The following is a 16240-nucleotide window of genomic DNA, read 5'->3' as shown; positions in this document are numbered from 1 at the left end:
TACAATTAGTAGGAAAAGATTGATTTTCTGGAAAACCCAGAAAATGACACCCTAACCCCTTTGAATAAGCATAGTTACATCTAATTATTTAAAAATAAATTCCCTTTATTCATCATTTTAATCATTTCTGATCTGACTTAAATGTGGCCACATGCATGCCAGCAAAAGTATCCACAGATATTGAGGCAGAATAGCCTCAAATAAATCTATAACTTTTCGATATATAGGAATTAATGACCCTGAGTAAAATTATAATCAGAGTCTTACACCTACATTTTAGATCACATAGATAAATGTTGTTACTCATTTCTACCTTCTTCAAATGCAGAGAAAAATTTAGAGTCATTCAGAAAGAATCAAAGATTCAATACTGGGGAATCTATTAAAATAACTCACTATATTAATAGAATAAAGAACAAAATACACATGATCATCCTGTATAGATCTTTAAAATCACTTAATAAAATTCAACATCCATTCCTGCTTAAACAAAGTGAGCAAATAAAAAACTTTTCAAGAAGCTAGGAACACAAAGAAACTTGTTTAAATTGATCAAAACATTTCTATCAGGAACCAACAGCAATCATCATAAATTAATGGGCACACGCATGGTTGAAGCGTTCCTCTTTAATCTTTAAATTCATTTTTGATGAGCTGATCTCAAGTTCATGTGGGAGAATAAATGCATGTGAAGGGCCAAAGTAATTTTACAAAAGAAGAAAAAACAGAGGAAGATAGCTCTATAAGTTACCAAAATACAGTGTAGTCGGATGACAAATGAAACAGGGTGACACTGGCATGGGACAGACCAATGTATCAATAGAACAGCATGTCTGGAAATCACCCTATGTATGAAAGGGAATTTAGTATTCAATGTGACTGCATTCCAAATTAATGGGGGAAGGACATAAAAGTCAGTAAATGTTATGAATAATTTGCCTATTTACATGGAGAAAAATTTTTCCACCTCATAAACCATGAATAAAATTATCGCTAAACATGGAAAAAAACCCACCAAGCCTTTAAACGTACAAGAAAATAAATGAGATAAATAAAACCAAACAGTCATGAAGGAAAAGATGGAAATATTTGACTATAAGACTAAAGCCTTTTTTATAGTAGAGGATATCACGATCAAACTAAGAAGACAAATAATAGATTGCAAAAAGTTATTTATAACATACATAACAATATTCTAAAGATGAAAAAGAATTAACAAATGGAAATATTTTCGGCAAAGAATACGAATAAACAAATCATAGAATAAGAAATACAAATGCACCAAACCCCCTTATCCAAACCAAAAAATACAAACTCTCAATTAAGTCCAAATTTAATCAAAAGGGGAAAGGTAAATAGTAAATCAAGATTCATTCATATAACCTAACACTATACAATTAGTATAAAGAAACACAACGTGTGATAGAGATGTTTGTACATAGATGGAATGGCAATTAGGGAGAGTATTTTCTATAAGGATATACATAGCAAACTACGTTAAAATCATGTTTGTATCTCAGAAATAAAAGAAGGAGATGGGGATGAGAAGTCTTTATTTTTCACGATAAGAACTGTCTGTCTTTGGAAACATAAGTGAAAATAAATAAATGGAACCCACTCACCTTGAAAATAATCTGAACATAATATGCAAATGAAAATACTAGCTTAGACTCAGCAGCAAAAATGAAACAAATAAAAACAAAGAAGGTACCGATGAGGCTTATTAGCCTTTGAAGAAGTTTAAAGGCTTTATAAAGGAGGAATATCCAATGTAAATTATGCAATAAATAGGAGGTTTATCTTTTTCATTTTGAACCATATGAAATTGCTGTTTTTCTAGGTCAAAAACAATCAAATAGCACTAATTTGCTGTTCAACCTAAATACCTCAATTTTTTTAAACTTTTTGAAGAAAGGATCTTGACCCTGCTGAGAGGATTATTCCTCTAAGCACAGTCACCAACCTTTTTATCAAATATATTAATTCCTTATGTTGGCCCAGTGCCATATATGGAAAACTAAACTACTTACAATATCTTTTTCATCTAATCAAACAGGAAAGACACTTCCAAATGTTTACCATTCTGGTATCACCTGAGCTTATTCATTGAGAAAAAGCAACATATTTATTGAGCTCACTCAATTGTTCTGAGAATAGGGGTTCAGAATGGCCCTAGAATGTTGACCTCAGAGCCCTCTGAAAGACTGTTAGCTTTAATTTGGCTTTTCCTGGAAGGGACCAAACTTTGATAGTTTCTTACAAAATGTTTTTGTAGCATATTTTACCGCTTGTGCTGTATGGTGCATTTAAGCCTATGCTTTTAGTTTGATACCTGTATCCTGAAGAAAATAGCTCATGACCTTTGCCCAACTATGTAAAATTGAACAAACATTACTATTGTCATTTATGTTATAAGTACAATAAAATGCAAAGGGTGACTGCTAACTTCATATTTTGCAAGGGCTATTTCAATCTAAACGAGAACATTTCTCAGAAACAAAATTTTCAGTAAGAAAAAATGTAAACAGAAATACTGTTTCTGGACATGGCTTAGGTTTTGTTTTTATGGAACTGATAATTTTCTTCTTTCTTAAAATGGATGCTATATTTTTCTTTTGCAGAGACTTTTAAAAACCATACTACTGGCTACTTTTTTTTTTTAATTAAATGAGGAAAAGAGTAATATATTTCTTACCCCAAATTAAGAGCAGTTTTTACCCATTCATCTTCTTTACAGAGAAATTGGGAAGACAGAACAGGAAATATTTATCAAGCACTCTATAAAAACAAATTGCTCCTTAAATTATTAGTAGTAATCTGTGTCACTGTCACACATTATTCCTTTGGTCAGAGGTTCACGCTTGAGAAAATACCCCTTTTTGACCAGTGCTCAAGACAGCTTCCTTATTAAGGCTTTCTGTCAGTCTCTCACTATAGGTGATTAGAGCAAATGTATCCCAGCGATCTAGTTAATTTATAGAAAATAGAATCAATTTCTCTTTTTTCATCGTGACGGAACATCTTTTTGAACTCCTATAAATGAGTAACAGATAAGCACTATTTATCAGATTGTTTCATGGAACACACAGTTTTGATTATTCCATTTTCTTGGTGCTACTAATGAAATATGTAATATGCTTCGGGGAAAAAAAAACCAAAAAACATTGGCAAAGCTTGGCCTCTGAGCATTCAGGAAGCAGTGAATATTTTGCTGAGAATTTATTTTGCACCAGCATCCTATTCCAATAGTTCTCTCTCTCTAAGGACCCATGGGAGTGCAACAATGTGCTTGGGTATCTGAGATGTCCTCCCGGATCTCACATTCCAGGGCCTGGAGAACAGAGTTTGCAGGGGCCCTTGCTCTGCCCTGGCAGCCAACAGTCACCCAGAAATTCCTTGTAGGACTCAGAACCTCACTGAGGTTGTCTGGGCACGAAACCAAGGTACCTTGACTCCCTCAATCTGGCAAACCCAGGGACCCCTCTTCCCTCTGGTATTACAGGATTTGGAGATGGGCACTTAAAGAAATAGATCTTCTCCACTGCCGCCATCCCCATCCATTGCACAGAGAGATGGGATGCCCTGTGGGAGAGGATTCATTGACCTGCTTTATCTTCCCAGGCCCTGCAACAGGTATGTACATGAGAAACAGAAGAACACTAGCAGAGGTGAGAATACAAACGCAAAGGCGGGTGAGTTAAAGATGCTTATGGCATTCAGATCCTCCAGAAGGAATACTCCTATTTTTCTGACCTATATATAAAAATGTCACTTATCTCTCTTTTAAAAAGGGGTAATTATGATTAAATGTGTGAGAGGAGACAGGAAGATAGGATGACCAATATCCCCTCTTCCAAGTTTCAGCAAACCCTGTCCCCTAAGGTTGGAGCTGAAGAAACAACGGCAGGGCATTCAAGAAGATAGATGGGCTGAGGCTGGACAGTCGATCTGGATGTCACCTCACCCTCACTTACCAAGGTCCATGCTCTTTGAGGCTTTCAGATTCATTGATTCAGGCTGCCTGTCTGGTGTCACAGATCTAAAGTTGAGGCGCTGATCCGGAAAAAATACTGCTGAATCCACCCCAGAGCTGCAGAAAGAAGCCATACGCCATATTTAAGTTTAGAATAAAATCTTATTTTTTATTCAGCAGTTCTCATTTTGAATACAGCCCCTCATTGCTCCCTCTGCAGCTCCCAACCAGGCATTTTCAACCACTTCATGAACCTCAGGTTTCTTTTACGAGATATAGCAACTCTGTTTTCATGCATTTTATCATATTCTGCAATTTAAATAATATTCTCTGGCTAATATCATGTTTTCCTCTTCACTGATTTCTGCTAATTGGGATCCTGCTATACAATATATAACTTTAAGTGGGTAAAGCAAACCCAGAAAGCACTGGTGCTTCAAAGGATGTCACTAGATATTAGCAGAGCCTAAAGGCAAGTTAAGAGAGATCTGTGGGCTAAGAACGCCCTTCCTTTAAAAGCAAGTGTAAGGGTTGTATCCTTTCTAGAAAACCATTCTGTTGAATGACTAATGGCTGCGGTAGTTTGGTTTTCTACTTTATTTAGGTCTATTTTCTACAACAAATGTTAATGCTGAGCAAATAGTCTGCTCATCAATAATACCAACAGGAAGTAACAGGAAAAGCACAGCTGACAATTTAGACAAAAGATACATCAAATGCCCATTATAGGCTTCCTAGTACTTGTATTCAATCTCAAAGAATTCCATTTCTGATGAATATATTATTTATTTTGCTTGAGGATGGAGGAGATTATATAAGGGAATTACAGACAATGCCTCATTTCTCGATCTAGAAATAAATTATATTTATATACTTTTCGTGAATTAAATTACAGCCACTTTCTCCCTTGGTACTCTCCCTTGGTACATGTATTTACAAAGTAAATATGGTAGCTCGTTTCAACACAACTTTAATCTTAAATACAGTAAAAACTCAAATCAAGTATCCTTGGTAAATCTGAAAGTACTGAGGTTGAATTTTTTTTCAAACAGTTGGGATTTGACATTGTAAAAAATAAAATAACCCCAAAATTCAACTGTCATGAATGAGAATCCTTCTAAAATGTACTGGGGATCTCGATTTCTTAACCAAATACACCAAAATAAGTTTAATCTTTTCTTGAAACTTATTAGTCATGTACATTTAGTATTGCCTTGCAGCAATAATAATATTGCTGAATGAATGGGCCTCTGTTATTGTAATAGAGTGTAATATAGTATAATACAGCACAGCATTCAAAAGCACAGACTCCAGAGCAGGTCTGCCCATTTCTAAATACTGGCTCTGCTCCTTACTAGCTGTGGGACTGGGCAAGTTATTGAACCTCTCTGTGCTTCCATTTTCTTATGTTTAAAATGGGTATAATTACACTTCCTACCTCCTAGAGTTGGCATCAGATAAAATGAGCTACAAAGATTTGCAAAGTAAGGAGAAGAGTGTCTGGTGCAGAGTAAGTGCTGTAGAAACATTTAGGAAACAAACAGATAAACACATAGACCTTCTTTAGCTTCCCAAATGACTAAGTTTCTGCTTTTCAAGTTATCCAAGTTTTTTTTTTTTACAGTTTTTTTGCCTTCTCTGTTTTTGTCAGACTCTCTGTGGGCTTGTGACTAAGAGCCCTTCTCTCCTTCTGTTTAGAAGGAATGATGTTTAGGGCCCTGGGCTTGGGAGCGAGATGCTAGGGTGCGTGGCCTCAATTACTAGTGCATAAAATGGCCAGTGTATAGCACAGGGAACTACATTCAATAGCCTGTAATAAACCAGAATGGAAAAGAATTTTTTAAAATTGGACAGTAATAGAATTTACTTAAGAAAGTTATTATAAGGGTGAAACAAATTAAGATATGTTAAATACTGACAGTAGTACCTAGCACACAGTAAGAGCTCAACAAAGTAAGCCATTAATCCTTTCCTTTGTTTCTGTAGGTTAGCGTGGTCTTTGAATGAGGGCCTGAGGCACTCTCCAGCAAAGAAATTATACAATCTGCCCTCCATATCCTCAGGTATGGCATTCAAGGATCACCCACACCGGGATCAAAAATATTCAGAAAAAAAAATTCCAGAAAGTTCCAAAAAGCAAAACTTGAATTTTTCATGCCCTGGCAACTATTTACATATCATCTACATTGTATTAAGTGATTTGAAGTATATGGGAGGATGTTATATGCAAATACTATACCATTTTATACCACGGACTTGAGCATCTGCAGCTTTCGGTATCCGCGGGGGTCCTGGAACAAATTCCTCATGGATACCGAGGGACAACTGTACATTTTTTCATGAAAATTTGCTCAAGAAGCTTAAATCAACTCTTTAGAATTATGAAGGTTTTTCTTTTCTTTCTTTCTTTTTTTTTTTTTTTTTTGGCTTCTTTCTTGGTATCTGGCTACATGCTCAATAAAGAAAGCTACCGACATAAAGCATATTAGATGTGGTATCTAGTGATAGTGGACAAATATGTTAATTGTAAACAAAAATCCTGACCTGCTAGTGCTGTTGACACTGGCTTGGCATAATAGCAATATTTTAATTGTTTTAGCCCACTTTAAAGAAGAATTCTGAGATGCCATGGTGAATATGAGCTTCCCCCTGAGCCTTGATGTTTTGGAAGCACTTGCCTTTAAATGTGTTACTCGACCTTTATTTGCACTTAGTTTTTCATCCTTTGATCTCTTGTGATGACGTGGTTTTAGTGTCAGAGAGACTCACGGCCTTCATGGAACCAGTGAATTTAAGAGCTGGAAGACCTTAAAGGTCACCTCATCTAACTCTTCATCTTGTAGATAAGACACTGAGGCCCAAAGAGGAGACTGATGCTCCAAGGTCACGCAGCTGGCCAGTGCCAAAGCCAGGACCAGACTGTGGTTTCTTGAACTCTTCCCAGAGCTACAAAAGCTTTGGCTAAAATGGTGGCCAGCCTGGGACACAGAGGTTGTTGCTGCTCTTGAGCCCACAGAAATCAGACTTTTCCCTCTTACTGCAGTTTCATGCACACTCTCTTATGCAGCTTGCATTTTAGGTTAGTTTTTTGTTTCAACAGTGGTTCATATCGTGAAATAAAAGAAAATTAAAGGGTGAATCAAAATAGATGCCACATGTTATAATGAATACCTTTAGGGAGGAGGTTTAGAACCAACATGAATATTCCTCATTAAAACAGCTCATGCTGCTCAAGGCAGGCTATGGGAATCTACCCAACTAAGTAATGTTTTGGTTAATCCACCTTATTGTTTTATTTATTTATTTATTAGCTTGGTTTCTTTTCTTTTCTTTTTTTTTTTTTTTTGACGTGGACCATTTTTAAGGTCTTTATTGAATTTGTTACAATATTGCTTTTGTTTTATGTTTTGGTTTTTTGGCCATGAGGCATGTGGAATCTTAGCTCCCTGACCAGGGATTGAACCCACACCCCCTGCAATGGAAGGCAAAGTCTTAACCACTGGACCGCCAGGGAAGTCCCCACTTGACTGTTTTAGAATACTTTACCAAACCAGGCATTACGTGACAAATTAAGAATAAGAACTCAAATTTTCCCAAACTCTTGAAAAACAATTACCCCCATCCCCATTGAAAAAACAAGATGACGATGCAATAACATGATGTGGAGACACCATCAAAGATGATCAAAGAAAATAAAAAGCTGCTTTGTACATATGAATGTAACATATATTCATATATGTGTGTGCATATATACATATACATACCTGGATATGTCCATTAAATTGATCATGGTGATATGTACCTCTGTCACCATTGTTTTGAACATGGCCAAGTGTACACTTTGAAAACCTTCAATAAAAGGACCCCTCTTGCCATGGTACAAAATGGAAACAAGGCTGATATCAGATTGGCAGATATTTAAGGAAGGAAGGAAGGGTAATATGAGACACGATGTGATTGGAGCCAATGTGAACTTCTAATGTACTTGAATAATGAGTATAGTACTGAATTGGTTAATGTGAAAATATCTTAGACACATACATTAGACTAGTAAAACAGTTTGTAATTTTATGCTACATATTGGAAGTTTTTGGTGTGAGAGGGTGACACAATGATTAACTATAAAACATGACATATTTTAATTTTGAAGGCAGTTAGCATGTGCTCATGGCTGAATGGGCTGCAGCGGAAGCTGTAAGTTGACAGCAGGCCAAAGACGTGTCTTAGATAAAGATTGTATTTCCCCCATGAACAACCAGGGAATCTATCAAAGAGAAATGATATTCAATGTCAAATTATGCTGCATAATGAATGAATAAGGGTAGCATGAAACATATGCCAATGTCCTGAATATAGTGACAAATCAGGAATGTGAAAGACATAGAAGACCCCCCATGAATGTTCAAGGAGAACTGTCTGAAATTAAAAGGCAGGGGAAGGTTTTGAGGGGCATGTCTGAAGTCTCAGGTGGCCATGGATCAGCTTCAATGATTGGCTACTCTGAATGAGAGTAGATGCAGGTCACATGTATGAAAGAAAGAGAGACAGAAAGAGCAGAACTGAGAGAGAACCAAGAGGGAGGGAAAATATGAACATGTAGGGAATAACCAAATGTTGCCTGAACAGCTAATCAAATTCAGTATATTCTGTCTGCTGTTGATTTGTCTTAAACTCTCCCTGAGACATCACAGTAAAAAATTTATTTCCGGGCTTCCCTGGTGGCGCAGTGGTTGAGAATCTGCCTGCTAATGCAGGGGACACGGGTTCGAGCCCTGGTCTGGGAAGATCCCACATGCCGTGGAGCGGCTGGGCCCGTGAGCCACGGCTACTGAGCCTGCGCGTCTGGAGCCTGTGCCCCGCAACGGGAGGGGCCGCGATAGTGAAAGGCCCGCGCATCGCGATGAAGAGCGGTCCCCGCACCGCGATGAAGAGTGGCCCCCACTTGCCGCAACTGGAGAAAGCCCTCGCACGAACCGAAGACCCAGCACAGCCAAAAATAAATAAATAAATTAAAAAAAAAAAAAAAAAAATTTATTTCCTTTATATATATAATATGTATTATAACATATATACTTATATCATATAATATATATAATATATATTATATATATAAAGGAAATATATATAATATATAAATATATATTTTTTAATTTAGACACACATATTCTAAATGTTTGTCAAATAATTATTGACATAATAGTACAAATAAGTTCAGTAAGTTCCTGATTTCATTTTGGTTCAAAGTACAGACATAAGTTTAGTTTGATCAAATTTGTTTTTCACTTCTAATGAATTAGTAGTTTTCTGTTTTACAAGACTGGTTCCATCCCTTAAAGCACTACTTTTCCCTTTCAGGGGGCTTTTAACTTTTTTTTTTTTTTAAGACAGGACAGCCTCCTTTGCTCAGCCCTCCTGGCTCCCTTCCAATGTTTCCTCCACTGTAAGTTTCCAATATGCAAACCCCTACTGCTGCTGGTCACCTAGGCAACACAGCAGTTTGCAGGACGGTGCAGGTCACAGGATCCCAGGAGAGGGAGAGGGAGGAAGGGAGGGAGGGAGAGAGGGAGGAAAGGAGGAAGGGGGAGGGGGAGGGGGAGAGGGAGGGAGAGAGAGAGAGAGAGAGAGATTCAAAGCTTTAGATTTGTTCCTTCCATTTCAAAAATGTCTTTGACTCTGTCCCTTCCTCTCCAGCTATGCTGCTCCTCCCTTCATTCAAGCCCCTCTCCTCTCTTGCTGGTTTTCCCAGACTAGTATCCTTGTCTATGGTTTCCCTTATCCATTTATTCTCCACAAGTGAACTCACTTAACATGATATTGTCAGGCTTCAAAGCCTTCGATGCTTCTCCACTGCTCTCTGGAGAAGCATGGTGCTCACAGAGCATGGCAGACAACGCTCTTCCTGTAGATTCTTTCCCCAGATACTATATGTTTTAGCCACATTGAACACACTGCATTTTCCCTCTCCCATCATTTGGTTTTCCTAACCTAAATTGCCCTTCCCACCTCTTTTCTGCCTAGTAAGTTCCTTTCTATCCTTCAAGAAACCTTTCAAACACTACCTCTCCTGTAAAAAACCTTCCTTGACACCTACAGACAGAGTTAGTGGCTTTTTCTTCTAGGCTCCAATGACATTTTGTATCTCATGCTCAGCAGGCTGCTTCCTAATTATCTGTGTGTCTGTCTCTTCAAGGGGACACTGCATTCCTTGCGGGCAGGGACGCTTCCAATCCATTCCAGTACCTTCTACGGCGCCTAGTTTAGAGTTCCATAAATAATTTTGAATGGATGAGTGAGCAAATGAATGACAATGATCAAAAGAAGACTTAAGACTGAGAAAAAGTTACACTTTTGATTGAAAGGAGATTAATGTCAATGTTAAAAAGAGCAGTTCTAGAAAAGGGTGAGAATGGAAGCCTAAACACAGAGAGTCAGGGAGGGAGAGGGTGAAAAGGAAGTTGCTGGTTCACATCATGTGATGAAGATTTACAGCAGTGAGAGCCAATATAAGCTGTTTTTCAAGATCGTGGAGAAACATGCTTTCCTGAAAAGGGAAGGGAAGAAATATGTGGTGACATGGAAGCAGCCAAAAGGCAGTTGCTAATTCTCAATGATTCTAGCTCTGCAATATCTCTGAACTACCTCTGTCCCCTGAAAGGTTCTCAGCCGAGAAAGTTTCTTCCCATCCTCCCCAGCACAGGTCCTCAGTAAGTTTCACTGCCATGGCCCCAGGAGGCATCCACAGAGTCTCTGGCTTCTAGCAGATATTAACCCTCCTCCATTTACCTAATCCTTGTTTTGTTTTGTTTTTTGTTTTATTCAAACAGAAAGTCACAAAAATTATAATCCTTGTTGTACACAACTAAAACCCAATCTTATCTGCTGAACTCCCACAATGAGATTTTACTATCTACCAAATGAAGTCTGATTTCCTTATCCTTGCATTTTGGGCGTGATCATCTGGCCAATCAGCCACGATAGAAGCTGCACAAATCAACTTACTTTCCTACCTCCATCTGTTCCGTCTGCCTTTCCCTCTCTCTGAAATTCTCTTCCTTCTGGGGCTCTTTTCATGTCCATGCTCCTATTCGTATTTTAGGGTTCAGCTCAAGTGTCACTTTTTCCCCTAACATTTTCCCTGCTTCCTGTACTTGGGAATACTCTCCTTTCTATGCCTCAGCAGCTCAGGGTGTTTTATCTGTCTTCTGGTAAATATCACTGTACCTTGTGTTCTCATTTGTCACTTTTACCTATTAGCCTACCATCGTCTCGAGGCTAGGGTTTCCTTTTGGGCTCTTGGACCCAATTTTAACAAGTGTTGGGGGGTGGGGGGCGAGGAGTTCTCCCATACTTCCAATAATTCTAGGACAGCAGCAGGGTTTTGGAGAACTCAACTAAATTCTGACACTATCTACCTGGAGATTGCATCAGATCCCACAGGTTGAGGGCTCAGTCCTATATGACTGCCCCCCATACTCTACTTCAGACGCCAGTTTCAAGCTCAGGTTGTCACCTGTGCTTCAGACTGATGGGCTATAGATTGGAGGTTCCACAGACCCCTTCTTGAACTTCAGACACCAGTCACAAGTCCAGGTTGTTACCTCTACTTCTGACCAACTGGCTATAAATCAGAAGTGCCCTAGACCCCTCCTTGGGTTCGATTAGTTTTTGATGGTGGCTCTCAGAACTCAGAGAAACATGTTACTTACTAGATCACTGGTTTACTGTAAAAGAATATAACTCAGGAACCGCTGTATGTAGAGCTGCCCAGGACAAAGTATGTGAGAAGAGGCTCCGAGCTTCTATGCTCTGAGTGTGCCCCTCTCCCCACATCTCCACATGTTCACCAACCCAGAAGGTCTCCAAACCCTGTCCTTTTGGGTTCTTATGGAGGCTTCATTACAGAATCAAGATTGATTAAATCATTGGCCACTGTCAACTGATTCAAGGCCCATCTCTCTGGATGGGACTGAAAGTTCCAACCCTCTAAGCACAAGATGGGCTCCACTGGCAACCAGCCCCTTCCTTAGGTGCCTCCAAAAGCCACCTCATTAACATAACATGATACCTTAATCAGTCTCAATACTTAGGAAATTCCAAGGTTTTTATGGGTCAGTGCCAGAAATGGGATTAAGGCCAAATACATTTATCTTATTATGAATACAATACCACAGGTTTATATTTGATTTATCTCTGCACTATTCCAGCAGTTTTGTGCATATACCCTGGGTAAACAATAAGGTAAGATGAGTGAAATTATTTTTAAAATGGATTTTTTTTTAACATCTTTATTGGAGTATAATTGCTTTACAATGGTGTGTTTGTTTCTGCTTTGTAATAAAGTGAATCAGCTATACATATACATATATCCCCATATCTCTTCCCTCTTGTGTCTCCTTCCCTCCCACCCTCCCTATTCCACCCCTCTAGGTGGTCACAAAGCACCGAGCTGATCTTCCTGTGCTATGCGGCTGCTTCCCACTAGCTATCTATTTTACATTTGTTAGTATATATAAATCCATGCTACTCTCTCGCTTTGTCCCAGCTTACCCTTCCCCCTCCCCACGTCCTCAAGTCCTAAAATGGATTTTTTAATGCTACCAAACTGTCATTTTTGATTCAGAATTGAGGCAAGCAATGCAAATAAACATGCAAAATTAAAAATGTCCAGACTTTTGCTCAAGAAACCCCCAGAGATACTGATCTAGAACATTATTGTGATTATCAATCTAGTTCAAGAAATTGTATTTGAGTAAAAAAGTTGACTTCAAAAATGTAGGAGTCGGAGATAGCTAAATATAGGTAAGCTTCTGGCTAATAGAGTTAGCTATACTCTTGTTGTATTGCTTTATTTTTAACAGATTGTAAAATACAAAACAAAACAAAAACCATAATAGTGATGTTTGAAAGAAAATAGCATTGCTGCAAGAAAAATGAAAAAACTTAACAGGATTATCATGGGACAAGAATGGAATAAAATACCCAGTTTTAACAGCCATAATAAATACAGAAAATAGCAAAGGGACAAGTTAATGATTTTTAAAACTCATCAGAAGAACAAAATCTATGAATTCTACTAGTCAAATGGTGTGTATGCTTAGTAAATCTCTCTCTCTCATGCTTGTGTGATTCTAAAAATTATTGATTTTTTGGTTTCTATTACAGAATGGGTATAATACTGGGCACTCTTTTCAATAGTTTAGATTATATATGGTGCTGCTTTAATTTTTAGATTCCATTAACTTTCTTGGAACATCTATTTTTAAAATACCTTTAGGGTTTGCCAATTACAAATAAGAAAAAAAAAATGCTTTATGTCTTCTCAGTTTTGTTTTATACCTTCCCATATAACCTTTTTTATTTTGAGTTCCACCTCTCTAGTTTTTAACTTGGTAAAAGAAAATTCAACAATTTTCTCATATATTTTAATAAGACATGATGAATCTTAAATTCCAGGAAGCAAAAATGAACAAACTGAGGTATTAATATTAGCTATGAGAAGTTTTCGCTGGAATTAACAGATACTATGAGATTTCCATCCTGGAAAGAAATAGAGTTACAATAAGGTTGCTGGGTTTTCCCAGAAAAACCATAACGGGGTACATTTATGATATATCATTTTATCGATACCTGTGGCTGTAATCTTCAAGGCCCAATTCCAGAACTGGATGTGGTGGAGGAGGAGAAGGTCCTCCGCTCTCAGCCCATCCGTCATTGGGAAGCAACAGCTCTATAAACAAAGAACAAATAAAGCTGTAGTAAACAGGAGGGAGAACCGTCCAGCGCCTGGTTTTGTTTCAGTGCATCTCTCAGACATAATTTTCACCAACACAGAAACCAGCCTTGAAACAAATAAGTCCTCATACAGCACTGAAGGATTCATATGCACGCTAATACAGCCTGTATGAGGAAATCTAAGCCTGATAATGTGTCTTTATGCTGGTGACTTGCTGGCAACCTGCTGGCAACCCCTGGCAAGTGAAGTCCGTGCATCTTAACTACCTTTTCCCACCTGGGAAAGGTAGACACATATTCACTACCTGTGATTTGTAGAAGATTAAAAAGCCATTTCTTTTATGACAACGTTTTTGTAAACAAGACTCTATAATGAATGCTCTGGATTAAATGGTGATTTAAGCATTTGCCTCAGTGACAAAAAGTACTTAAAAAACTCATGAGATACAGTGTATCTACTCACCATTTAGACACCATAGAGGTAAAAAAATACACATATTCTTTTTGCATCTGTGTTGTAGTGGAAAACCCTGAGTTTGGGGCCTTGGAAGCAAAAGACTGGGGTCTGAATTCTAGTTTTCCTACCTGCTAAAAATGTTTACCTTTTCAGTCTATTTTATACGGAAAAAAATAGACATGTATACTGAATATTACAACAACTAATAACAAGTAAGGTTTGTTGAGATCTTATTGTGTACCACACATTGAGCTAAGCCTTACGTATCGTTTAATCCTCATTACTAATGAAAATATTAAATAATGTATGAAAAAAATTATAGAGCATCGTGATTAAGAGTATAGTTTGTGAAGTAAGACTGCATGTTTCCAATCATGTAATGCTGTAAGAACTTGGGCAAACTACTCAACTTCTATAAACATTGGTTTTTATATCTATAAAGCAGGGATAAGAACACCTTCATTGGAGGAATACAAGGATTATATAAGATAGTGCATATTCAAGCAGTGATTTGTAAGTGCAATGAGTGCCAATGAGTAGATAAAGGATTATTATTCTGTACACCATAAACTCTGCTGTGGATCTATTACAGTGAGATATTTGCAAAAGGTGGACTCTATTGCTAGAACAAGAAAATCATCTCTTTGTCCTTGAGAAATGCTGCTGGTAACAACCGCTTTGACTTGCCCACATACCAGGTCTGATGGCTAATTTTATGTATCAACTTGACTGGGCTCAGGGTGCCCAGACACTTGGTATTCAGTAAAGTTGTTTTTGGGTGATATTAACATTGAAATCAGTAGACAGGGTAAAGTAGATTGTACCCCCCCTTATGTGGGTGGGCCTTATCCAATCAGTTGATGGTCTGAATAGAACAAAAAGGTTGACCCTCCTTCAAGCAGGAGAGAATTCTTCCTGCCTGACTGCCTTCTAACTGAGACATTGCCTTTTTCCTGCTCTTGGATTCAAACCGAACCACTGGCTCTTCCTAGGTCTTGAGCCTGCTGGCCTTCAGACCAGGACTACACCATTGGCTCTTCTGGGTCTCAGCTTGCCCACTCACCTTGCAGACCTTGGGACGTGCCTGCCTCCATAATCACGTGACCCAATTCCTTACAATAAATCTGTGTAGGTACTCTATATATACATGTACAACACACACACACACACACACACACACACACACTCCATTCATTCTGTTTCTCTGGAGAACCCTGACGAATACTCCAGGGAAGGACTTGCTCCAAGCTCTGCCCCAGGGACCAGTATAAAATGGAGGCAGTTCTAGCAGTGCTGACATGTCCCAGGGAATGAGATTTGAAGCAGGAATCTGATAAGTAAGATGGTCACGGTACAGAAGCATGATGAGCAAAGGCAGCCAGCACTGTCCTCCTGCGCTGTCCCCCACTCCAGTGATCTGGTAATATGGCAGCAGTTAGGCAGCCAAAGATTTGCTGAGAGAAAAAGAGCAGAGGGTCTACAAGGTAAATTGGAACAAGGGACATATTGGGACAACATCTTTTCCATTGGTTCTAATCACTCATCCTCAGCTTCTCAGGCCATCTTTCACTCGTGGTAAACATACCTGTGACCATGTAGCTGCCTGTTCAGAAACATTGCAGTCGCACACAACTGCCTACAGAATAAAGGTCTGTGTCTCCGGCAGCCAACTTTATCTCCTATTACACATTAGCCACTCAAGACTACTTATTGCTCCCAGACCACAAGGCCAGGTTTTCCTACCCCAGTGTCTTGGCTCATATAATTGCAAAACCCACTTCATCCATTAAAGTCCCACCCTTCTCCCAAGGTCCTCCTCAAATATCACCTTCTCTATGAAACCTTCACTGTTGCTCTGGGATCTGTCAGTATTTTTACAACAGTGGTGGAGAATACTAGAGCTCCCAGTGTCTGTGTTCTTCCTTTCTCCCTGGGCACACAGCTAGACCCCAGACCCCATTTTCCAGCCCTCTTTGTATCTAGGCTGGTTCTTGCCAATAGAATGTGAGTTACTGTGGTCAATGTTGTGCCCGGTCTCAGTGCTTAAGGAAGGGTATATGCAACTTCCCCACCTTCTC

General features: G+C 38.6%; 1 protein-coding gene across 3 annotated transcripts in view; it reads right to left on the bottom strand.

The window, feature by feature from the left end:
- Positions 1–16240, bottom strand: part of PARD3B (par-3 family cell polarity regulator beta) — a 1037301-nt gene that overhangs the window by 414809 nt on the left and 606252 nt on the right. For all 3 annotated transcript variants that reach the window (XM_082397042.1, XM_082397040.1, XM_082397041.1), the window contains 2 exons: positions 13601–13700; positions 3975–4090 (listed from right to left, as the gene is read on the bottom strand). In XM_082397042.1, coding sequence (XP_082253168.1) covers positions 3975–4090; positions 13601–13700 — 216 coding nt within the window. The remainder of the gene's footprint in view (positions 1–3974; positions 4091–13600; positions 13701–16240) is intronic.

This window comes from Balaenoptera borealis (genome assembly GCF_965194805.1).
Source record: "Balaenoptera borealis genome assembly, chromosome: 6".
Classification (NCBI taxonomy): Eukaryota; Metazoa; Chordata; class Mammalia; order Artiodactyla; family Balaenopteridae; genus Balaenoptera; species Balaenoptera borealis.
This window is presented reverse-complemented; position numbering and strand designations above follow the sequence as displayed.